Genomic DNA, 25,413 nt, shown 5'->3' with positions numbered 1-25,413 from the left:
GGTTATGTAGTTCACATAATTAAGTGGAAATACTTTCTCTTGATATATTAAATGATAAATTTTAATTCTTTGCTTTTATTTTCATGACCACTCCAGGTTCATGGAATTAACTTGCTGACTTTATATTTTGTTCATGAAACTTACCTGACAGATATATATATAGCTGTATTTTCTGAAGTCCGACAGAATTTAAAAATTCGCGGCACACGCAGTGGGCGGGCCAGGTGGTAGTACCCATTCCCGCCGCTGGAGGCGGATATCAGGAACTATTCCCATTTTCTATTCATATTTTTTTCTGTCGCCGGTCGTAACAACTGTTTACAGACCTCCGCCTAGGATTTTGAAAAACTTCATTAGCCACTTAAGTATCCTAATTATTCTTTCGATTATTAACTTGGATTTGTGGCTAGGCATACGCTATCGTAAATTTTTTTCATTGCATTTGATGTCTGAAGCTAGTTAGCCTAGTTTCAGACTTTGTTGTCTGCACGGTAAGGTGAGGCTACCGGAACTTTCGGTAGACACTCGCTTAGTATATATGACGTTTACATGTTTTCTTTGCATAAGGTAATTAGTGTAATGTGTGACTGATTACGGAAGAAGGAGGATTCATTTACGCTTTTTAGAGCGTGTTAGAATCAGGAGTTTTCCTCCATAGTAAACAGAAGTTAGAAATAATGAACCTTCTAACCTCCTGTAGATTTTATTTTGCCTAACCCTGTGGTATGGCTTACGGGCCTAGAAGAAGTGTCTGCTAGAGGATTACATCAAGTAATCTTAGACTAAAGTGCTCGCTCTCCAATCAGTGTTGTGAAGTGTAGTGCCCCTTGTGTTGTGGAGGGGGCGTCAGATCGGCCCCATAATGCCTCTAGGCCTGGACCTCTGTCGGACTCCCATGACTCAGGGAGAGGGCATGTCAAAAGCCGCAAGAGGGTTACGGGGGCTCCCCACCGATCTGGCGTCCCTTCGGCAGAACCTGTTGACGCTTCCCAGGCTGCTAAAGATCGTGCACGTGCACGAATCTTGAAGGATTGCTTCTCGTCCTCCGAGGCGTCCTCCCCACACAGGGGTTGGAGTTCTCGGAAGGACTCGCGCCCCCTAAAGAAGCTTGAGAGAAGAGGACGCTTCACGTCCTCTCTCTCGTCACGAGAGGATGAAAAAGTAAAGAGACCACATTTTCCCTTTTAGAAGAATGCACTGGCTCTTTTTCTAAGGGACATTTAAGGAGCTCATTCATCTTGCCAGAAGAGTGATTTGAGCCTCCTGCGGGTGAACGCTCATGTATATATCATTTATACATTATTAAGGAGGCTCATTCATCTTGCCAGAAGAGTGATTTGAGCCTCCTGCGAGTGACCGCTCATGTATACATCATTTATACATTATTAAGGAGGCTCATTCATCTTGCCAGAAGAGTGATTTGAGACCTCCTGCGAGTGAACGCTCATGTATACATCATTATACATTATTAAAGAGGCTCATTCATCTTGCCAGAAGAGTGATTTGAGCCTCCTGCGAGTGAACGCTCATGTATATGAACGCTCATGTATATATCACTTTATACATTATTAAGGAGGTTCATTCATCTTGCCAGAAGAGTGATTTGAGCCTCCTGCGAGTGAACGCTCATGAAGTTAGAGCTGTTTCAACCTCGCTAGCATTCCAAAAGAAATTTGGTAATCAAGGACATTTTCGTCTCCTCTCCTCATGGCGCTCCGTATACGTTATGTAACGTTCGCTTTACTTCAAAAAAGCAAGCTGATAAGTTTGACGGCCGGCAAGCTGCTTTGCACAGTCAAACAACTTATGTCTCTGGTCGGCATAAGAAGGGCAATTTAGACGTGAGGAAGCGTTTGGAGGTGCTCGACGTCCTATAAGTAGAGACATTCTCCAGGACGCTCGGCAAGCACCTTGCGGAAGACGAAAGCCATACGTCTTCCTTTAGTGTTCACACTCTTCAGGACATCGTGCGGCTCTCCATATAGACTCGCATGAGGAACGTCCTTCAAAATATTCAATGTCATACGCAAAACGCGGTTTCGTCGTAACATTGAGATTTTGGCAAGGTCGCTCGCCAGGACGCCTCTTGGCGGGCCTTGCATGCATCAAGGCGCTCAACGAGTTCCTATCTGAAACGTCGTTTCAGAAGACTTGGGTTTTCTCTGCTCAGACACGGCTTCGTAGCTAATAGCATGGACGTTTTTTGAGGACGCTCATCAGGACCTTTCCAGGAACGCTAGCAGGACGCTTTGGTTAGGACGCTCGGCAGGACGCTTTTGAGGACGCTCACAGACGCAGGACGCTTTCCAGCACGCTTTTGAGGACGCTCAGCAGGACGCTTTTGTGGACATTCGCCAGGACGCTTCGGTGGAAGCTCGGCATGGACGCTTTGCGAGAGAAAAGACTTGTTGAAGGCGTCTTATTTGCTGTTGAGGACATTTCTTTACAGAAATTTTTAAAAAGGATTCGGAGTTAGCGGAGAGACATACCTGAATTTTTTCTTCGTCTCTCTTTCCTCTTCATCGATTTCTTTGAGAATCGGGAAGATTATATACTTGGATTCCTGGGTGACTTTCGGTCATGTTAAAGGGTTTTTTCCCCTATTAGCAAAGTGCTAATAGTTTTGTCAAGTCAGGACGTTTTCCCCATTGTCATTTAAGTGGGGGACCCCTCATAAATGGGGTAGTTCTCATTGACATAGTTTTTTTTTTTAACGTTTTTATCGTTTAAGCGGATAAACTCATTAACAAATTTCGGAAGAGCTCTCATTCATTTTCAGAGGCTCATCCGGGGTTAAGAGAAAGACTTGTAGACTATCCAGGAAGTCTTTTGTCCAATATCATAAGAACATTGAACGTCTTTTTCGATCCTCGTTCTCTTCTGATGATCTCTATTCGAATATTACTCCCTTTTCTTGGAAAAGAGTCTTGGCAAAGAGTCAAGGAGTTCTTTTAAAAGTCTCGTTCATTAGAACGTGGACAGTCGTTTTCCTTTCTTTCTCTCTTCCTCGTCGAGGAAAGATGTAGTAGAGAATTCGATGTTCAAATTACTACAATAACTTACGTAGTTTATCTTTGCGTCATTTTGCTAATGCATGGGTCAAGTCATATACGCATATCGTATTTACCTCTGCGGATAGAAGCCGAAAGAACTGTTGTTCTAATGTATTTATTTGACACTCCCTTCAACCTTCCAAGAGTTTTCGGAGTAAGAACAACTCTTCAGGTATTGTTACGACAACACCAACTCAGCTGTGTATTTAGCGAATTCTGTTTCGTTTAAATAGGCCTGCTTGAGAGTTTCCTTTTGCTCGATAATATCATACCTATTCCTTCGTAAAGGGAGTAGCTGGCAACTCAGGCAGATAGTATTCTGTTCACCATTGAAGCTTTTCTTCGAGGAAGACTTCTTCACTCTTTTTGATAGAGATCGAAGGTGGTCGATCTCCAATCCTTAGATTTTGTTTTCTTGAAGGAAAGAATTTAGGATGGAGATCGTTGTTCAGAATACTATAAATATACTACGTAATTAACCTCGCGACATGATTCTACTAAACAGTTGAATTGTCCGAGGGGTAGGCGATATCCTAGTTATTCTACGGATTGCGACTTAGACGAGAAGTATTCTAATTGAACTGCAACACCAACTCAGCTTCTGTATTTAGCGAATTTTGTTTCGTTTAAATATGCCTGCTTGAGAGTTCCCTTTTGCCCTCGATAATTTCATACCTATCCATTCGTAAAAGGAGTAGCTGGCAACTCAGGCACATAGTGCGAGACGATGATCAAGGCTGCTGTTACTGTGATCTACGCAGTACCGGCTAGCTCGGTGTCATGCGCGGTTGGTTACGTCTCTCTTCCCTTGCGGGAATGGCTTAATAAACCGTCTCTCTGCCCTACAATCATGGATTTTAGCCTCGGGTTGAGGAAATTTCTAGTAATCTTGAATGATCATACCTGCCGTTTACTTAGAAAATTTCAACAAGATATCTCTTATACTGCTTGTTAGGTGCGGGTTTACCGCACGGTAACATTCTGTACGAATCTACCGCGGCATAGCACTATAATAATGCTCTCCTGCTTATGCAAAGCGCAGCCTTATTTAGGGAAGGAAGCAGGCTGACTGAGGGAATGGGATGAGTTTGCTGGGGACCATTTCCTCGCTGGAGAAGCTTGTTTTCCCTGAATAAACAGCAATTCAGACCTGCTACAAATTTTCCTCCTCACGAAGAAATTGGAATAACATCAAAGATCTTGTAATTCTAATTTTCTCTCACGGCTTGAGGATCACCTCAGGTGATAGCGAGAGGGTGCCAGACATCCGAACAGAGAACAGATGTTCTGGCACATTGTCTGAAAGAATTGGAAGCCAAATTGGTCGGCTCTCCAGTTCCTCGAAGGGTGAGGTTGGATCGAGTGGCCCAAATCATCTCGGATAATTTCTCAGCTCTCTCATAGCTCGAGAAGAGAGAATTGGTTGATGGGCTTGGGCACGGAACGTAACGATCCTCAAGAGGTTCGTTAAACTAGTGCACGTCCGTGGGGGTCTTTCTCGATCGAAGGCAACAACTACTGACGTCTGAGTAATCCTCACTTAGAAGTATGTCGAAAGTGAGGAGAGACTGAGGGCGTCCTTTCGTTAAGTTTTTCGTAATATTTAAGACGAAGGAGCTTCCTCTTAAGTTGTTCCCTTATTCATGATCCTAGAGGATTAGCTTTAGTCGCCACATGTTGGCCTCTTAAGAGGTTGGATCACAGAGGTCAGGTAATTCAGAGAATTGTCCAAAGACCCTTCCCGAGAGAATCGGTGTAATCTAACATCGTCACTTAGTGAAGTATCTAATATCTCTCCTCTCTGAGTCTGAAGGCGTTCAGACTATCGAGAAGCGATAAGATCTTCAAGATTAATGGCAGTCTCTTGGCCAAGGCAAAGCAGTGCTGCCTATTTTCAGTTTTCAATCGGAGGGGGCCGTTTCTGGAGATAGTGAAGGGAAATGACTGTTCCTCCACCTCGACCTCTGTGAATTTCGTTATGGTTCTATCTTTCCGTATGAAGTATGAGATAAGATAGAAGTCCTAACTATTGTAGAATATGCAATATGTTGTTGACGGCCTCTAGGCTCAGAGATCCGGTTCTGTCAAACAACAAAGCTTCACGATCTTGAGGTCTGTGGAGATCTTGAAATTCTCTGGATCAAAGGTTCCGGCATGGAACTTAGACGTAGTCTGAGTTTCTGATGCCAAAGCATTTCGAACCTATCCTTTCTGCGAACTTAATACACGTGACCAGAAGGCTAATATTTGTAACCGCTCTAGCCACGGCAAGGAGGTTAGTGAGGTTTTAGCCATCATCACGAGGTTTTGGGCTTTAAAGGACATAATGCGGTCTGTCCTCTAAGCCTTCCGTTCTTGATAAGAACGAAAAAAACCTGTCTAACCCTTGACCCGAAGGCTTGGAGACCAAGGGTATGGCACAAATTATTGGGCAAGGGCAATTAGAGAGTCCTGTGCCCGGTAGGGTCTCTCAAGTTTTATCTTGATAAAACTACTATAGAAAGTCAAGGTCAACGGACAATCTGCGGTGTTCTGTAAAAAGACCAAACTGGTTCTGTCCAAGAACAACCCTGGCATTATAGCCAAGGAGTTTCTTTTTAAGAGGTCTCATTCATTATGTTTGCATAAAGATTTGAGATTTTTTCTTAATATCAAGCTCAAGAGGTGAGGCGCGGTCGAAGCATTTTCAACAGAGCATGACACTCAGTAACATCCTGAGTGTCACGCTTTTAGCGAAGCAACTCTGGGTTCGCTTCACACTCCCGACAATCTTCGGTGTTCCGTAAAAAGACCAGACTGGTTCATGTCCAAGAACACCCTGGCATTATAGCCAAGGAGTTCTTTTAAGAGGTCTCATTCATTATGTTTGCATAAAGATTTGAGATTTTTTTTTCTTCTAATATGAATGCTCAAGAGGTGAGGGCGCGGCCTCGGAAGCATTTCAACAGAGCAGACACAGTAACATCCTGAGTGCCACGCTTTAGCGAAGCAACTCTGTGTTCGCTTCACACTGCCGACGGGATGTGAAGACGACATTTCAGATCCGTAAGTCGCTAGGACCATACATATCCGTAGATATATTATTGGGTGCAGGAAGCAACACGAATCCTATCCTATAGAAAAGGGATAGGTGTGCTTTTTTAACTTTGAAGGGTTGGTCGCTTGAGGCGCGTTCCTTTTCTTTAGCCTAGAAGTTATGGAACTAACTTTGATAGGTTAGGTCAGGTGGTGGTTTTAGCTTCGGTGCCCTCAGAAGTATGGTCATATGGTCTAGTCACATTGTGGTCACGCCCCCGTTGACAGATCATCTAGAGCGCACCAGCATACAGGTCTCTACCCTCGCTGGCAACTCTAGTAACGCAGAAGCAGACTTTGGTGGACAGTAATCACGAAGTCGGCTATGCTAACAGGCAGGAACCAAGATGTATATCATCTACTTAATTTAGTTTCCCTAAAATCCTATTCTGTCTCTTCCCACCATCCGAAGGTGGATTAAGCTATATATAATATCTGTCAGGTAAGTTTCATGAACAAAATGTTATTGTTATAATACATTAAGTTTGTTCATACTTACCTGGCAGATATATAATTAAAGTGCCCACCCCCACCTCCTCCCCTCAGGAGACAGTGGCACCTATAAAATATGAATAGAAAATGGGAATAGTTCCTGATATCCTCCCTCCCAGCGGCGGGAATGGGTACTACCACCTGGCCGCCCACTGCGTGTGCCGCGAATTTTTAAATTCTGTCGGACTTCATGAAAATACAGCTATATATATCTCATGCCAGGTAAGTATGAACAAACTTAATTGTATTATAACAATAACATTGCTAATAATATAAGGTTATTTATTTCAGAAAGAAGTCAAAGGTCCCAATTTACCTTTCACATTAGGGCAACCAACACAAATCCTGCCAAGAACTGTACTTGTTTGGGAAACTGGAGCCAATGTCACTGTCTGGAACTGTACCTAGAGTACCCATTAGTTTTTAGTGATCTGGGTTGCAGTTTTTAATTTTTCATTGTAGGTGACAGTGTTGTTCTTTTTTATTCTGATCAATTGCTCAGGTCAAGGGCTACATTTTAAACTTCGTTAGCATATGGTGTTCTTCCTCTGCTTCAAAGTTCTCATTAATGTAGGGCAACCCTTTGGCTCACTGCCATACTCAGTACCCACCTGCAGTCAGCTCTCTTAACAGGTAAGGAAACAGCAAGCATTTGTTCAATGCTGCCATCTTTCTCTTTCAAAGCCATTACTTAATGTTTTAGATTAGAATATGTCCATGTATACCACCTCCTAGCAATGTGGAATCAGTTTTGTAATTACTTGGCAAGTAACTTAGCTATATGGAAAGGACATTTTTACAATAAAATAAAGTTTTGTATATTGTACTTACCAGGTAATTACATGATCAGAGCCTTCCCGCCAAGTATGTAGTATAAAAACTTTTATCATAAAAATGTCCGTTGTGTATTGAAACAGTTGTTAATTAAGGGAGTAGGAATGGTTTATAAAAAGGATGTGCAGATGTCTCTTTTATCCCTTTTTGCATAGTATTTTGAGATTACATTTTTCTCATTACTTTTTCAGCATCTGAGTCGCGCAAATTGACATTTATGTACCTTGCAAACGATGTGATCCAGAACTCAAAGAAGAAAGGTCCAGAATACAACAAGGAATTTGGGAATAAATTAGGAAAAGTTTTTGAACATTTGGGAAGTTTGCGACTAGATGAAAAATCAACACGAGGTCTCAACCGCTTGTTGTCTGTGTGGGATGAGAGAAATGTTTTTGAAAGCGAGGATATTGCAACATACAGAAAAAACTTAAGTAAGTACATATTGGTTTTATGCAGTGGTTTGTTTTGTGTTTTTGATTTTTAACACGTAAAAAACTTTAGTACATTTAAATATGTTCATATAGAAATAAACCTATAAATGGGCAGATATCTCGTGGTTGACAGGTACTTGTTTGTCAGTGGCATTTTAAAATTTTGTTGCAAAAGCCATTCTTGTATTTTGTTCATGAAACTTACCTGTCAGATATATATATAGCTGTATTTTTCCGAATCCGACAGAAATTTAAACACTTACGACACACGCGGTGGGAGTCAGGTGGTTAGTACCCATTCCCGCCGCTGGGAGGCGAGTATCAGGAACCATTCCCATTTTCTATTCATAATTTTTCTGTCGCCAACAGCACCTCCGTCCAGATTTTGGAAACTTACTAGCTACTTGAGTATCCCTTTTGGTTTTTTCTTTGGTATCTGAATTGGATCGGTGGCTTGGCACACGTTGACTTTGGATTGATTTGATTTTGGTATTGATTTTTCTTTGATCAAGATGTCAGGGTCTAGTTCAGCTAGCGCTAGATTTTGTTCTATGTCCCGAATGTAGAGGTAGTGCTACTGAAAGCTTCATAGACCCACATTCTGTTTGTAAGGTTTGCAGGGGGAATGAATGTACGTTTGAAAGTCGTTGTAAGGAGTGTGAAAGATTAACAGAGTCTGAGTGGAAGGCGTATGAAACCTATCTTAAGAAACTTGAGCGAGATAGGTTAAGGAGGTCTTCCTCCAGGAGTGTTTCAGGTAGGCAAGATTTTAATGATTCTCCTGCTAACCCTCCTTCTGTAGTTTATGCTCCTACCCCTGTAGTGTTGCCTCCGGCCCCTGAAGCAGTGTCGGTAGAAGGTAATACTTTATTGCTAATTCTTGAATCGATTCGTAACTTAGAATCAAAAGTGTTAGCTCTGGAGAGCAAAAGTGAAGAGAAGTGCAGTGAAAGTGCCCCTTGTGTAGTGGTGGGTGCGTCAGATCGGCCTCATTCCGCCTCTAGACCTAGACCTCTGCTTGACTCCCAGGTTACGGGGAGAGAGCATGTCGAAAGTCGAAGGAGGGTTACGAGGAACCCCCACCGATCTGGCGTGCCTTCGCAGCTTCTGACGAACCTACCCAGGACTGCCAAGGAGCGTGCGCGTGCACGTCTTCTCAAGGAGTGCTTTTTCTTCTTCTGAAGCTTCCTCCCCGCGCAAGGGGTGGAGCTCTCATGCCGCATCACGTCCGCTGAAAAGGACGGCTCGCGTTCGGGACGCTTTCACGTCCAAGTTGTTCTCCGGAACTTTGCTCGTTGCCTGAATAGCGTTTGCTGCTTTTCCCCTTCCGCAGAAGAAGCGTAAGGATTCTTCGGAGGCGGAGTCTTTCCTAGATGTTTCTTCTCGAGCTCCGCGCAGTCAGCTCTAAAGGTGCGTGAAGTGTCGGTTCCTGGGAGTAGGAAGAAGGCGTCCCCTCGCCACTGGCGCCTGCTCACAGGATCAGCCCCTCCCCAGAAAAGGAGGCTTCACCTACAAAGCAAGATTCTCCAGTCTCTTCAGCAGCAACTTCGAGATGTTTTTTCTTCGAGAGAGACTGTTCCACGTCGCCGCTAAGAAGGATGACAATCTTCCTGTTGAAGAGGTCGAGGCGTTCTCCCTCTCCCTCTCCTCGCTCGTTCTCTCTCTCCGTTTGAGTCCCCTCTAGAGTTCGTTCTGCTCCCCAGCAACTTTCTAGAGGAGGTAGAAATTCGTTTCTCGCTCTCGGGAAGCGGTTGTATCCGCTACTACGAAACTTGTAGATAGGAAGCGCGTTTCTTTAGATGCCGAGCGCGCTTCTGTGAAAGTCAAGCGCGCTTCAGTGGACGCGTGATCCGGTGCAAGGTAAGCTGAGCGCCAGTGGACGCTCAGCGCGTTTTAGTGGACGCTCGGCGCGCGCCAGTGGACGCCAGGTGTACACCTGTTGCTGTCGAGCGCGCTTCAGTCGGCGCCAGTAGATTGGCTTGGGACGCCAAGCGCGTTGCCTACGGACGTCAGTTTACCACCTCCGCAAGTGCAAGTGGAAGCGGGAACTCTTCCTGTTCGCCGCTCTTTCTCTTTTGAGAAAGCTCGTGACTCTTCCTTACTTCCTCCTACTTCTTCCAGTGTTTGAAGAGGAAATTAGTGACGCTTTCGTCGAAGTGGACGAAGAACAGCAGTTGGCTCCAGTCTCGACGGACTACAAGGTTTTGACTCGTCTGCTACAGTCAGTCTTTGCAGACTTTCCAGCCTGAAGCTCCACGTACTCCTCCCTCTCAGTTTTCGTCATCCAAAGCTACTAAGATCTCGGGCTTTGTGAAAATGAAGAAGTCGCTTTCTACGAAGCAAGCTTTTCGCAAGGTCCATGATTGGATGGAAAAGAGGAAAGCTTCAGGCAAGACTTCTTTCGCTTTACCACCTTCAAGACTTTGTGGCAAAGCTGGTATGTGGTACGAGACGGAGAAAACGGAGTTAAGCTTCCAGCCTCGGGCTCAAGGAGAACTTGGTAGTATTGTGGATGCCGCCAGAAGATCTTTTCTGTCTTCCTCACAAGTCTCTTGGATGCATAATGAGCTAGACTTTCACCTTAAAGGCCTCTTCAGGACACTAGAGGTCTTTAATTTTCTTGACTGGTGCCATAGGATGTTTTGGATGCCAGGTCCAGGAGTTCTGATTCCATCCAGTCTGGGGAGCTGTCCAGTGTATTGTCTTGCATGGACAAGGCCGTCAGGGATGGTTCTGAGGAATTGGCTGCCTCATTTCAGCACGGGACTGCTTAAGAAGAGAGCACTCCTTTGCAATTTTACTGCAAAGTCGGTCTCGCCAGCGCAAAAAGCGGATCTTCTTTTCGCTTCTTTCTCAGAAACATCTCTTCCCCCAGTCTATGGTAAAGGACATAGCTGCCAGTCTCTAGGAAAAAGCAACCCAAGACCTTCTGGCGCAGTCTTTTAGGAAGCCTACAAACTACTTCGTCTTCTGGGTCCTCTGCTTTGAAGAAATCGAAGCCCTTTCGATCTGCTTCTTCCTCGAAGCCAGCCCCTTGAGGAAGAGGCTCTTTCAAGAGGCAAGACCCCGCTCCTTCTAAGAGCAAGAAGTGAGAGGGAAGTCCTTCAGCCACCGGTAGGAGCCAGACTTCTACTTTTCGCGGAGAGCCTGGGAAGAGAGAGGTGCCGACGCTTGGTCTCTGGACATCGTCAAGAAGGGGTACAGAATTCCTTTCCTGAAGTTACCCCGCTGTCTTCGACACCAAAGGATTTGTCTCCTTCGTATCAGGGAGAAAAACAGAAAGTGCTTCACGATCTACTAGATCAAATGATCGAGAAGCAGGCGGGTGGAACAGGTCTTCGACCGGAGTTCTCCAGGGTTTTACAACCGACTGTTCCTAGTGCCGAAGCAGTCAGGGGGATGGCGCCCCGTTCTGGATGTCAGCAGTCTAAATCGCTTCGTTACCAAGCAGAAGTTCAAGATGGAGACACCTCAATCCGTGCTTGCAGCCTTAAAACCGAGGGATTGGATGGTCTCATTAGACCTTCAGGACGCATACTTTCACGTCCCATCCATCCCGATCAAGAAAATACCTGCGGTTTGTCCTGAAAGGGAAGGTATTCCAGTTCAGGGCACTCTGCTTCGGTCTCAGCACGGCGCCGATGGTGTTCACGTTCTTATGAAGAACGTTGCGAGGTGGCTCCATCTTGCGGAAATAAGGAGGATCTCTCTCTACTAGATGACTGGCTTATTCGAGCCTCATCGCAAGACCGGTGTCTGAAGGACCTTCACACGACTTTGTCGTTAGCGAGGTCCCTGGGACTTCTGGTGAATCTCGAAAAGTCGCATCTGACTCCTTCTCATCCTTAGTCTATCTGGGGATTCAGATGGACTCAGTGGCTTTTCGGGCTTTCCGTCCCAGGGCGACAACTTCAATGCCTAGACAAAGTGTCAGCCTTTCTAGGGAAGGAAACATGCTCGTGAGGGAATGGATGAGTGTGCTGGGGACCATTTCCTCACTGGAGAAGTTTGTTTCTCTGGGAAGGGTTGCACCTCCGACCACTTCAGTTCTTCCTCTCAAGCAATTGGTCACGCAAACAGGATCTAGAAGAGGTCTTGTTTTTGACGGAAGAAGTGAAAAAGCACCTCAAATGGTGGTTGGATCCAAAGAAGCTTGCGGAAGGATTTTCGCTCAAGCTTCGGAACCCCGACCTAGTGTTGTTTTTCTCCGACGCGTCGTCCACGGGTTGGGGAGCAACAACTAGGAGGGAGAGAAGTGTCCTGGCACATCAATCTAAAAGAACTTTCAGCGATTTACCTTGCTCTAAGGTTCTTCCAAGAGGAAGTCTCCAACAAAGTGGTTCAGATAAACTCGGACAACACCACAGCCCTGGCATACCTCAGGAAACAGGGGGGACTCACTCTCCTTCTCTGTTCGCCATCGCGAAGAATATCCTGATTTGGGCGAAGTCGCAAAACGTCATGATTCTGACAAGATTTGTGTCAGGCGTGGAAAACGTGCGAGCGGACCTTCTCAGTCGGCAAGGACAGCTTCTGCCGACGGAATGGACCCTTCATCAGGAGGTATGCCAGGCGCTATGGAAGCTGTGGGGACGTCCTCATGTGGACGTTTTCGCAACTTCCCGAACGAAGAGACTTCCGCTGTATTGCTCCCAGTTCTGGATCCGGTAGCAGTGGCAGTAGACGCCTTACTGTGGAATTGGTCGGGACTAGACATTTACGCTTTCCCCCATTCAAAATCCTCGGGGAAAGTGATGAGGAAGTTCGCTGCATCAGAGGGAGCGAGGATGACCCTCATCGCCCCCTTCTGGCCAGCGGTCGACTGGTTCACGGAGGTGATGTCCTTCCTGGTAGACTTTCCCAAGGACTCTGCCCCTAAGGAAAGATTCTACTCAGACAGCCCCACTTCAAGAGGTACCACAAAAACCTCCCCGCTCTGAGTCTGACTGCGTTCAGACTATCAAGAAGTTGGCCAGAGCGAGGGGTTTTTCAAGACCTGTGGCAACGGCGATTGCCACCGCAAGGAGGCCCCCATCAATCGCAGTTTACCAATCGAAGTGGGCTGTCTTTAGAAGTTGGTGCAGAAAGAAGGGCATTTCCTCCACCTCAAACCTCGTGAGACAGATAGCAGATTTCCTTCTTCACCTTAGGAAAGAAGCGAAACTAGCCGTTCCCACGATTAAAGGCTACAGAAGCGTGCTTTCTGTGGTCTTCAGGCATAGAGGACTCGACTTAGCGAATGATAGAGACATTCATGATCTCATTAGATCATTTGAGACTGTGAAAGTTCTCCAACCGAAAGTACCCTCTGTGGAACTTAGACGTGGTACTTAAGTTTCTCATGTCGAGTCAATTTGAACCGCTCCATTTAGCTTCGCTTAGGAATCTTACTAAGAAGACCATTTTCCTAACCGCTCTGGGTGACAGCGAAGAGGGTTAGCGAAATACAAGTCATAAGCAAGCACATTGGGTTCAAGGATCATAGTGCAGTTTGTTCCTGAAGTCCTACGTTCTTAGCAAAGAACGAGAAACCCTTCCAACCCTTGGCCGAGGACGTTCGAGATCAAAGGGTTGTCGGAGCTAGTGGGGACCTGAAGCTGAGAGAGTCCTGTGTCCTGTCAGGGCTCTCAAGTTTTATTTGCAGAAAACCAGAGCATGCAGAGGCTCTTCGGAGAACTGTGGTGCTCTGTGAAAAAAACCAGATCTTCCGATGTCGAAGAACGCAACTGGCGTTCTTCTTAAGAAGTACGGTTAAGGAAGCCCATAAAAAGTGTAGTGAAAGTGACATGGAGCTTCTAAAAGTGAAAGCCCACGAGTTGAGGGCTATTGCTACTTCGGTGGCTTTTCACAGGAATATGGCAATCAAAGATATTTGGGCGCCACTTATTGGCGAAGCAATTCGGTGTTCGCTTCACACTACCTGCGGGAGGTGAAAGCAACATACGAAAATTGTTACTCGCTCGGACCATATGTCGCTGCAGACACTGTTTTGGGGGCAGGAGGTAGCGCTCATCCTATCCTTTAATGGTTAGGGGAGTTTTTAACTTGTGTTATGGTTGTGGGGTTGACCGCCTGCGGTGGATCTCCCTTCCATTAGCTTAGTCTAAGTGGGATACTTTTGGTAGGCTACGCCAGGTGGTGGTTTGTTTTACTTCGTTGCCCTCATTGTATGGTCAATGGTCTAGTCACGTCGTGGTCTCGCCCCTGTTGACAGATCATCTGGAGTGCACCAGCTTTATAGGTCTCTACCTCGCTGGCAACTCTAGTAGCACAAGCAGACTTACGCGGCAGTAACCACGAAGTCAGCTATGCTAACAGGTAAGGAACCAAGATATCAATTATCTGCATATATGTTTTCCTAAAATCTTCTATTCTGTCTACTCCACCACCAAAGGTGGGATTCAGCTATATATATATCTGACAGGTAAGTTCATGAACAAAATGATATTGTAATGATACAATTAAGTTTGTTCATACTTACCTGGCAGATATATATAATCAAGTACCACCCACCTCCCCTCAGGAGACAGTGGAAATAAATATTATGAATAGAAAATGGGAATGGTTCCTGATACTCGCCTCCCAGCGGCGGGAATGGGTACTAACCACCTGACTCCCACTGCTTGTGTCGTAAGTGTTTAAATTTCTGTCGGATTCGGAAAAAATACAGCTATATATATATATCTGCCAGTGAGTATGAACAAACTTAATTGTATCATTACAATATCTTATTTTTATACATTCAACTTCCCTGCCAGATATATACTTAGCTATAGACTCCGTCGTCCCCGACAGAATTTCAAATTTCTTTCGGCACACGCATACCGGTAGGTCAGGTGATCTACCGCCCTGCCCTGGGTGGCAGGACTAGGAACCATTCCCGTTTTCTAATCAGAATTCTTCTGTCGTCCGGACCGTCAACATTGTTGTTGGTTCCTCTCGATTGGTTTTTCTTTTTTTCACCGGCAATTGATCTTCTTGACCGACTTTTGGTGACGTATCTGGATTGTTGGATTGGCATACGCTTTTGTGGACTGTTTTGTGGACTTGATTTGGATTTTTCTTTAAAAATGTCTGACACTGAATGGTTGTGAGACGTTGTGTGAATGTAGGCTGTAAGGTGAGGTTGCCGAAAGCTTCGGTAGACCATCACACTGTATGCAAGGGTTGCAGGGGGGAGTATGAATGTTCTTTCACTAATACTTGCAAGGAATGTGAGAATTTGAGTGAGAATGAATGGAAGAATCTAACTAATTATTTGAAAAAGTTAGAAAGAGAAAGAGTGAGGAAGGCTTCTTCTAGAAGTTTAAGTATTTCGAGATCTAATGAACTAATTCCTAGCTTGGATCTTCCCCAAGGGTAAGTATTGCTACGTCTCCTTCCATTGCAGCCCCTTCTCCTATTGCAGAACCTGTAGATTCGCGAAAGAACTTGCGGATCTAAAAGCGGCCTTCAAGTTAATGGAAAACAAATGGCTGCCCTGCAAGGTAAGGCTAGTGATTTTTCAGTGGACAGTGATATGAGTGTCCCCAGTGTAGTGGAGGGGGCATCTGGTCGGCTCCGCAACGCTCCTATGTCTAGACCTCTTCCAAGCTCACATGCCCAGAGGAGAAGGAATGTCGAAAACCGAAAGGAGGTTGTGGAGAATCCCCACCGATCAGGTGTCCCTTCGGCGGTTTTCTGTGACACCCCAGACTGCCAGGGATCGCTATTGTAAAAGCGTCCTGCGTGAGTGTTTTTATTCGTCGGGATCTTCGTCTCCGAGACGTGATTGGAGGGATTCAGATCGCTGCGACCACTGAAGAGGAGCTGGAAGGCTCCGACGATTGACTCGAGCCCGGAAAAACTTCCCTGAGGAGTCTCCTTCGGGAGTTAAGAAGGCAAGAAGAGCCATTCTTTCAACCAGAGTTAGAAGGAGTCAGGAGGTGGAGGCAATGGACTCCTACCCTCCTCCTTCCCTCCTCCCGAAGAGGATAAAGAGGAGGTTACCAAGAGGTTTATGATTGCTATGCAGGAGCAGATTTCGTCTTTTGTAGGAGTGCTTTCAAAGGAGCCTCCTAGAAGGAAAGACTCTTCCCTTCCTATCAAAAGGTCCTTCAGACGTATGGAGGTATCTGCCGCCAGGATCGATGCTCCTACTCGAGGTGAGGCTTCTTGTAAGAACGTGGAGTCAACCTTACGGAGTGAGCCGATCAGGCGTCTGGCACCGGCCAGGATGTGAGGAGTCACCCAGACAAGAGTCAGGAGTCAGGAGTCAGGAGTCAGGAGTCAGGAGTCAGGAGTCAGGAGTCAGGAGTCAGGAGTCAGGAGTCAGGAGTCAGGAGTCAGGAGTCAGGAGTCAGGGAGTCAGGAGTCAGGAGGCAGGAGGCAGGAGGCAGGAGGCAGGAGGCAGGAGGCAGGAGGCAGGAGTCCGGAGTCCGAGTCCGGAGTCCGGAGTCCGGAGTCCGGAGTCCGGAGTCCGGAGTCCGGAGGCAGGAGTCGGAGACTCATTTCTGGAATTTATGACTCTTCTCCAAACAGAAGCTCCTCTCCTTCAGATCGTAGGAGGTCTTGGAAAGACTCTTCCTCCAAACGAGAGCTTTCTCCTTCGTCTGATCGAGGTTTGGATGATTTGTCTGATGACGAGCTTCCTGCAAATGAGGGACTCAAATTATAAGATCTTAGCCTCTTGTACTACAAGAGTTTGGAGACACTCTTAGTCCGGCGGCTCCTCCTTCTCCTCGTTCTCTCTTTTCGAGCTCGGCTACGGTGAAATCTTCGGCCTTTCTGAAAATGAAGCCTGCGATTTCCATGAAGAAGGCCCTCCAATCTTTAGATTCTTGGATGGGCAAGAAGAAAGAGTTGGGAAAGACTGTATTCTGCATGCCTCCTTCCAAACTCCATGGAAAGAGAGGTATTTGGTATGGGACAGGAGAGACTATGGGTCTTTCTCTCTGCTTCGGCAGATGCTGACTTTGCCAATTTAGTGGATGCTCCAGATGTCACTCTTTAGGATCGGTCAGATCTACGTGGAGCATTTCGGAGTTGAACCACTTTTCTAAAGGGACTTTTTGTCACTTTAGAGGTGTTCAATTTTTCTGGATTGGTCACTCGGAGTTCTGGCTAATAAATCTAAAGACCCGGAGTTTCTTAAGAACCCAGAGATTCTCCATAGCGTCCTGTCTTGCATGGACAAGGCAGTACAAGACGGTTCGGGAGAAGTTGCTTCCCTATTTGGTGCTGGTCTCTGAAGAAGAGATCAGTCTATGGATCCCTGTTATCAAAAGGGGTTTCTCCGAGCCAGAGGACAGCGTTATGTTACGCCCCTCTGTCAGATCATCTGTTTCCCTTCTCAGTTAGTGAAGGATATATCTCGCTCGCTAACCTGAGAAGGCGACACAAGACCTACTTACAAAACATCCAAGAAGGGCCCGTCCTGTAGTGTCTACTTTTTTAATAAAAAAGGACTCTCGTCCTCCTCAGCAGCCCTTTCGTGGAGGTGCAGCGGCTCGTCCCCCTGCCAGAAAGAAGAGCTCTGATAAGAGAGGAAGGTCTTCCTTCAGACCTTTCAAGAAGACAAAATGACTTGTTGTTCCTTCAAGCACCAGTGGGCGCCAGACTCCTGCAACTTTGCAGGAGTCTGGGCAAAAAGGGGAGCCGACCCTTAGTCAGTTTCAGTCCTAAAGAAAGGATACGTAATCCCCTTCGAGGACAGTCCTCCCCTAACATCTACGCCTCGGGTGGAACTGTCAGCGAGGTACAGAGACCCTGTAATGAGAAAGACTCTCCTTCAAATGGTAGAACAAATGTGGGAAAAGGAGGCCATCGAACTTGTGCAGGATTCACACTCCCCAGGATTTTACAATCGCCTTTTTCTAGTACCAAAGGCATCGGGATGGGTGAGACCAGTACTGGACGTAAGCGCTCTGAATCGCTTTTGTTCAGAAAAAGAAGTTTCACTTATATAAACTTACCCGGTGGTACATATAGCTGTCGTCTCCTGACGTCACGGCAGAATTTGAAATTCGCGGTAGCGCTAATGGTTTGACAGGTGATCCCTCTACTCCGTCCTCTACCGGGTACCGGGAACCATTCCAACCATAAATCAGAAGTTTCCTGCCGTCGGAACCGGTAACACAGTTCCTCTGCTGGTTGGACTTTTGGATTTGATCATCTTAGTTTTCTCCTTTTGGTGATGTACCTTGAGTTTACTGATCTTTTTGCTAGCGCTATAGTTATTTTTGGTTTTGATATTGTTGTCTTTTTAGGAATTATTTTGAATTCTTCACGATGTCTGACACCGGCTCTGTTCAGTATAGGGTGTGTAGTAGTGGGTTGTAAGACTAGACTTCTTAAAGCTTCACTTGATCCTCATTCTACTTGTGTTAGTTGTAGGGGACGTGAATGTTCTTTGAGAATTCGTGAAGAATATAAGTCTCTAACATCTCAGGAGTGGAAGGCACTGGGAAAGTATATGAGAAAGTTAGAAAAAGATAGAATCGAAAGGCTTCACAGAGATCTTCTTCTAAGTTATTGAGTAGCCAGGATATTCCTCTGAATTCTATTAATCCTGTTCCTATTAACCCCGTAGTGGTTGCTCCTGCCCTCGAATCTGTATCTCCCGATCCCGATCCGTGTCAGTATTACGAGCCGATATGGACTCGAAATTTGTCTCTTTCCTCACCACTATGCAGAAAATGGGTGAGACAGTGCAAGAAGTGGTAGTTAAGTGTGATAAATTACTTAGGTGCAAGTGTAGTGGAGGAGGTGGTTGTTCGACCCGTTCGTTCTCCTAGGTCTAGGCCCCTGTCCAAACTCCCCAGCTCCCATCCTGGGAGGAGGCATGCCGAAAACCGAAGGGAGGCGAGCGGACCTGCTCCCGAGCAATCCTGTAGCCGTATCCCAGGATGCTGTCACTCACATTGGAAAGGTGTTGCGAGGAAGTGTTTTTCGTCAAGCGACTATAGTTCAGATGTTTCCTCTAATAGAGGTTGGCGTAATAAGACTTCTAGACCGCTGAAAAGGTCGCGCGAAATGTTTTTCGCCTGCTGCGGTTCCCAAGAAGGTGGCGGCTGCCGAACCTTCTTGTAGTTTTTGGGAGGAGCCTGAAGCTTTTTCTCCGGCGGTTTCGATTTATCGCCTTCTCTCATAGAAGTGGAGAAGCCGAACACGCACACTCCTTCGGAGCCTTCTCCAGAGCCTCCTCAAGCGATAACTCCTGCGGCTCCAGACGTGTTTGTGGATCATCCTTCTACACCTCCCGCGCCTTCTACGTCGGTGGATCTTCAACCTTCGGTGTTTGAACAGATGAATGCCAAGTTAGGCAGTATCTTGGAGCTTTTTGGCAAGTCTCTTTCGTCCCCGAATGCGCTCCCGACCGCCATTACATCTTCCGCAGACTACTGTGCAGTCCTCTTTGCAGGCTCTTTTGCAGTCGCCTCTTCAGGCTCAGACTCTCCATGTGACTCCTCTTCAGACGCCACTTCAGGCGCCTGGTCGGACTCCTTTCCTGACTCCGTCTATGGCGCCACGTCAGGCTCTCGTCGAGTGCCACCTCAGCCGCCAGCGCGGCAGCCAGCTTAGCGCCAACGTAGCCGCCCGGATACGTCTCAGTACAGGCTCAGACGTCTTCTTCTGCTTTCTCACACCCTCCTCGGACGCATCAGGGTGTGACTTCGCCGAACAGGATTCCTCTTCCGATGGAATGTTAGCCAGTTTCGTCGAAGGAAGCTTCGATTTGGAGGAAGAAGGAGAAGGACTTACAGAAATAGACAAGCATTTGTCGGGGTATAAACTCCTTTTACGATCCTCGTTGGACAACTTTGGAGATTCTTTTGCGCCTTCCGTTCCAGTTTCTCCTAGTTCGCAGTGGAAAAAGGACAGTAAGCCTGACTCCTCGTCCTCGTTCATGCGTCTCGTCCTCTCGATTTCGGCTAAGAAAGCTATCAAGAAAGTTAACGCTTGGCTTTTGGAGAAGAGGGAACAGGGGAAAAATGTTTTTTGTTCTTCCCCCTTCGAGACTTTCGTCAAGGAGCCGTGTCTGGTATGACACTGGAGAAGTTTTTTCCCTGGGTGTGACTGCCTCCGCTCAGGGAGATTTTCTAGTCTCGTGGACTCTTCCCGCAGAGCAGCCCTTAATACTGCTAAGATTTTCTTTTCAACAAATGAACTGGGAGCATCTTTGCAAGAGTGTTTTCAGTGTTTTCGAAGTTGTTAGCTCCTGGATTGGGCCATTGCTTCGCTGGCCAGGAAAGTCAAGTCATTTGGACTTTCGGAGGAGCAGTTGAAGGATTTTGCCTCGTACTGGATTGTACCGATAAAGGCATCTGTGATGGAGCTTCGGAGCTCGCTGCCATTTTCGCCTCTGGAGTGTTGAAGAAGAGGACAGCTTTGGTGCTCCTTCTTGTCGAAAGGGGTTTCATCGAACCAGAAGTCTGCCTTGCTCTTCTCTCCTTTGGACAAGAAACACCTTTTTCCGCAAGAGATTGTGAGCGAGATCGCTCAATCTTTAACACAGAAAGCGACCCAGGATCTTTTATCACAGTCAGTGAAGAAGCCCAGGAAGATAGCTCCGGTTCTTTCTGCTTCTCGGAGTGCTCCCTCCACGGAAGCTCCTAAACCATTCGAGGGAGAGCTCCCGTTCGATCTTCCTCCAGGTTTCGTGGGAGAGGTAGAGCCTCTTCTAAAACCACTCCCTCTTCCATCAAGAGTAGGCCCCGTAGTCCTCCACACAGCAGTAGGAGCCAGATTACACCTTTTCTGGCAGACCTGGTTTCATCTCGGAGCGGATCCTTGGACGGTCCAGGTCCTGAAGGAAGGATACACCATTCCGTTCATCAAGCACCCCCCTCTCACAGAATTTCCTGTGAATTTGTCAGCCTACTCGGAGAACTCCGAAAAAATTTGCTGCCCTCCATCAAGAAGTTCTCGCCTTATGGCAAAGAGGCCATAGAGTTTAGTGGACTCTCCGCAGGAACCAGGATTTTTCAATCGCCTTTTCCTGGTAAAGAAGGCCACAGGGGGGTTGGAGACCGGTGTTGGACGTCAGTGCCCTGAACGTCTTTGTCCTGAAGACGAAGTTTTCTATGGGAAACGACCCAATCGGTTATTAGCAGCTCTTCATCCTGGAGATTGGATGGTTTCCATAGACCTTCGGGATGCTTATTTTCAATATTCCGATTCATTCGGAATCGAGAAGATTCCTGAGATTCGTGTTCAGGGCCGCATTTATCAGTTCAGGGCCCTCTGCTTCGGCCTGTCGACAGCTCCACAAGTGTTCACCAGAGTTCTGTCGTCAGTAGCAAAGTGGCTTCATCTAGACGGGATACGAATATCCATGTATCTAGACGATTGGCTTCTCAGGGCAAGGTCCAGACAGAAGTGTGTGGAGGACCTACAAAAGACTTTAAGGATGACGGAAAGCCTAGGTTTGTTAGTAAACAAGGAAAAGTCATTGTCTCACTCCTTCTCAGGAGATAGTTTATTTAGGAGTGAGACTGAATTCAGTTCTTTTTCAGGCTTTTCCGTCTCGCCAAAGGATCGACTCTTGCCTGAACAAAATAGACGAATTTCTCGTCAGACAAACTTGCTTGGCGAATCAGTGGATGAGCCTTTTAGGAACTTTGGCTTCAATAGAGCAATTTGTAAGTCTGGGCAGGCTCAACATGAAGACCACTTCTTTTTTAATTTTACTTGAAGCAGAAGTGGCAAAGGAAGAAGTTCCCAGACTCCGTTCGTTCCCCATCTCGGAAGGAATCAAACAGGACCTACTTTGGTGGAAATCAGAAGGAAGGCTAGAGGAAGGCTTGTCTCTAAGCCAGTTGAGCCCCAACCTTACGCTTTTGTCAGACGCCATCGGACAAAGGGTGGGGAGCTACTCTGGGGAGAAAGGAAGTGTCGGGACTTTGGCAAGATTCATCAGAGAAGCTGGCACATAAATCTAAAAAAAGTTGAAGGTGATTCATTTGGCTCTAATGCACTTCAAGACAGAGGTAAGAGGAAAGTAGTGTTGGTTCAAGCAGACAACACCACGGCTCTCTCGTACATAAAAAAAAACAGGGGGGGACACACGTCGTTCTCTCTGTGCGAGGCGGCGAGAGACCTACTCATTTGGGCGAAAGAGAACAAGGTTGTCTTGAGCACAAGATTTATTCAAGGCTCGAAGAATGTAAAGGCGGACATTCTCAGCAGGAGAGGACAAGTCCTCTCCCACAGAGTGGACGTTACATCCTCAAATATGCAAGAGCTTTGGGGGATTTGGGGATGTCCTCAGTTGGATCTCTTCGCCACAAACAAGACAGCTCGTCTACCACTGTATTGCTCCCCAGTTCCAGACGAGGAGGCGTTTACAGTGGATGCCATGCTTCTGGACTGGTCAAATCTGGATTTGTATGCTTTCCACCTTTCAAAATGCTAAGATTAGTTCTGGCAAAGTTCAGAGGTCATCAGAACGGGCAGGATGACTCTGATAGCCCCCTTTTGGCCGGCCAGGGAATGGTTTCCGGATCTACTACTGCTGTTGACGGACTTTCCGAGAGAGTTACCGTTAAGGAAGGATCTACTCAGACAGCCCCACTTTCTGAGGTTCCATCACAACTTGTCCGCTCTTCGACTAGTCGCCTTCAGACTGTCGAGCATTTCCTCAGAAAGAGAGGATTTTCAAAGAGAGCTTCAAGGGCTATTGCTAGACCCAGAAGAGAATCCTCTGATCGAGTGTACCAAGCTAAGTGGGTCCAATTCAGAGCTTGGTGCAAAGAAGAAGGAATTTCATCTTCTAAGACCTCTATAGCTCAGTTAGCTAACTTCCTTCTTTTTCTTCGTGAGAAGAAGAAGCTTTCTACTCAGACGATTAGGGGTTATAGAGCTATGTTGTCTCTGTGTTCAGACATCGAGGATTAGACATTTCTAATAATCAAGACCTCTCAGACCTGATTCGTTCCTTTGATACGACCAAGACAAAGGAGTCAAGAACAGTAGCTTGGAACCTGGATCTAGTTCTTAAATGGCTGATGTCAGATAGATTCGAACCGATCTCTAGTTCTTTTAGAGATCTGACCAGGAAGACCCTTTTTCTTTGTGCTTAGCATCAGCTAGAAGAATCAGTGAGCTGCATGCTATTGATAAGAGAGGTTGGGATTCGCTAAGGGCAATGCCATTTGTGCTCATCAATGCTGGTGGTTTTTGGCTAAGAATGAAAATTCCCTACGTCCTTGGCCTCGTTCTTTCTCTATAAAGAACATTTCGGAGTTAGTGGGGCCTAATGAGCCTGAATGTCTTCTCTGTCCAGTGAGAGCACTTAGACATTATGTGCAAAGGACCAAAGGTATAAGAGGTAAGAGTGATAACCTGTGGTGTTCAGGGTGTAAAGATCCTTCTCGTCCTCTTTCTAAAAATGCGCTCTCCTTCTTTTAAGGAATTTGATTTCTGAGGCACACGGACAATGTCAGGACTCAGATATCAAAGTGTTTAAAGTCAAAGCTCATGAAATTAGAGCAGTGTCTACGTCTATGGCCTTTAGACGTAATCTGTCTTTGAAAGACATTATTAAATCTACATATTGGAGAAGCAATTCTGTCTTCGCATCTCATTATCTGACAGATTTGCAAAAAAAAAAAACCACATATGAAAATTGCAGTACATTGGGACCATTCATTGTGACTGACACGGTATTGGGTGAGGGAGAGAAGGATGTATCCCATCCTCACTAACTTTTCTCCTTGATTATGTTTTTTGTATTTTAAGGTTGTCTGAAGATACAGGGAGTTTTTTGAGTATCTTTCAGTCTTTTAATGTCTGGTATTTCTTAAACGGTTGTGGTGATCCCTCGTTTTTAATTTTGTATTTTGTGGTGATTTGTACTGCGCCCTGAGCAGGGGCATTATAGTCTTGTCCGTTACGGTCACGTCCTCAACGGCAAGTACTTATTATTGTGTCCGACGCACGGATCCATATATCCTGTCGGTACAGTAAAGGCCAGCAGACTACAGAGGCAGTAACCACTGAGTCAGCGGTCTTTAAAGGTAAGGAACCTATATCTTCGGATAATTCCAACAGTTGTTATGTTAGCTGCCATTGTCCCACCACCTAAATGTGTCAATCAGCTATATGTAACCACCGGGTAAGTTTATATAAGTGAAAATGACATTTTTATAATATATAAAGTTTCACTTATACTTACCCGGTGGTTACATAATGAAGCCCGCCCTCCTCCCCTCATATGGACAGGTTAGGCATGAAACTTCTGATTTATGGTTGGAATGGTTCCCGGTTCCCGTAGAGGGCGGGAGTAGAGGGATCACGTGTCAAACCATTAGCGCTACCGCGAATTTCAAATTCTGCCGTGACGTCAGGAGACGACAGCTATATGTAACCACCGGGTAAGTATAAGTGAAACTTTATATTATTATAAAAATGTCATTTCCGTATGGAAACGTCCGCCTCAGTAATGTCAGCTCTTCGTCCAGGAGATTGGATGGTCTCTTCTCTGGACTTGCAAGATGCATATTCCACGTTCCCATTCACCATTTGTCAAAGAAATATCTTCGATTTATGATAGGAGACAAGATTTTTCAATTCAGGGCTCTGTGTTTCGGCCTGTCTACAGGTCCACAGGTCTTCACCAACCTGATGGCGAATGTAGCAAGATGGCTTCACCTAGAGGGAATAAACCATCATCCCCTCTATTTAGACGACTGGCTGATCAGGGCCAAGTCGGAGATTCAGTGCTTGGAGGACTTATCAATAACAAGAAAGATGATAGAATCGCTGGGATTACTCGTGAACCTCGAGAAGTCGCAGCTGATCCCCAGCCAGAACTTGGTCTATCTGGGGATTCAGATGGATTCTCGGGGTTTTCGAGTATTTCCTTTGCGAGAGAGAATCACTCAAGGTTTGTCGAGAATCTCTAACTTCTTAGAGAGAGAGAACAGTTCAGCGAGGGATTATCTGAGCCTTTTAGGGACTCTGTCCTCGCTAGAAAAGTTCTTCTCTCTGGGGAGGCTTCACCTTCGCCCTCTTCAGTTTTTCCTGAAAGGGGTGTGGAGTTGGAAGACGGGACAACTCTCAGACACCTTCCCGCTTCCACAAGAGATAAAAGATCACTTGAAGTGGTGGATCCTCCCTCTTCAAAAGAACGAAGGCGTGTCGCTTGCCCTGCAGAACCCAGACCAAGTGTTATTTTCCGACGCTTCGGAGTCGGGATGGGGAGCGACGCTAGGAGCAAGAGAGGTGTCAGGCACCTGGACAAAGGAACAGGTGTCCTGGCACATCAATTGCAATGACTAGTGGCCAATACACCTAGCCTTAAGGTTCTTCGAGGAGATAGTCAGAGGCGGGGTGATAGAGATAAACTCGGACAAACACCACGGCTCTGGCTTACATACGCAAGCAAGGAGGGACGCACTCTTTCTCCCTCTATCAGTTAACAAAAGACCTGTTAACCTGGACAGAGGAAAGAGGCATAACTCTCCTCACAAGATTTGTGCAAGGGATAAAGAATGTGAGAGCGGACAGACTAAGCAGGAGGAATCAGGTCCTTCCCACAGAGTGGA

General features: G+C 46.2%; 1 protein-coding gene across 2 annotated transcripts in view; it reads left to right on the top strand.

Annotated features, from left to right (window-relative positions):
• Window positions 1-25,413, top strand: part of LOC135221726 (regulation of nuclear pre-mRNA domain-containing protein 1B-like) — a 704,809-nt gene that overhangs the window by 86,051 nt on the left and 593,345 nt on the right. For both annotated transcript variants that reach the window (XM_064259515.1, XM_064259514.1), the window contains exon 2: window positions 7,646-7,885. In XM_064259515.1, coding sequence (XP_064115585.1) covers window positions 7,646-7,885 — 240 coding nt within the window. The remainder of the gene's footprint in view (window positions 1-7,645; window positions 7,886-25,413) is intronic.

The sequence above is a fragment of the Macrobrachium nipponense genome, chromosome 3 (assembly GCF_015104395.2).
Source record: "Macrobrachium nipponense isolate FS-2020 chromosome 3, ASM1510439v2, whole genome shotgun sequence".
Classification (NCBI taxonomy): Eukaryota; Metazoa; Arthropoda; class Malacostraca; order Decapoda; family Palaemonidae; genus Macrobrachium; species Macrobrachium nipponense.
This window is presented reverse-complemented; position numbering and strand designations above follow the sequence as displayed.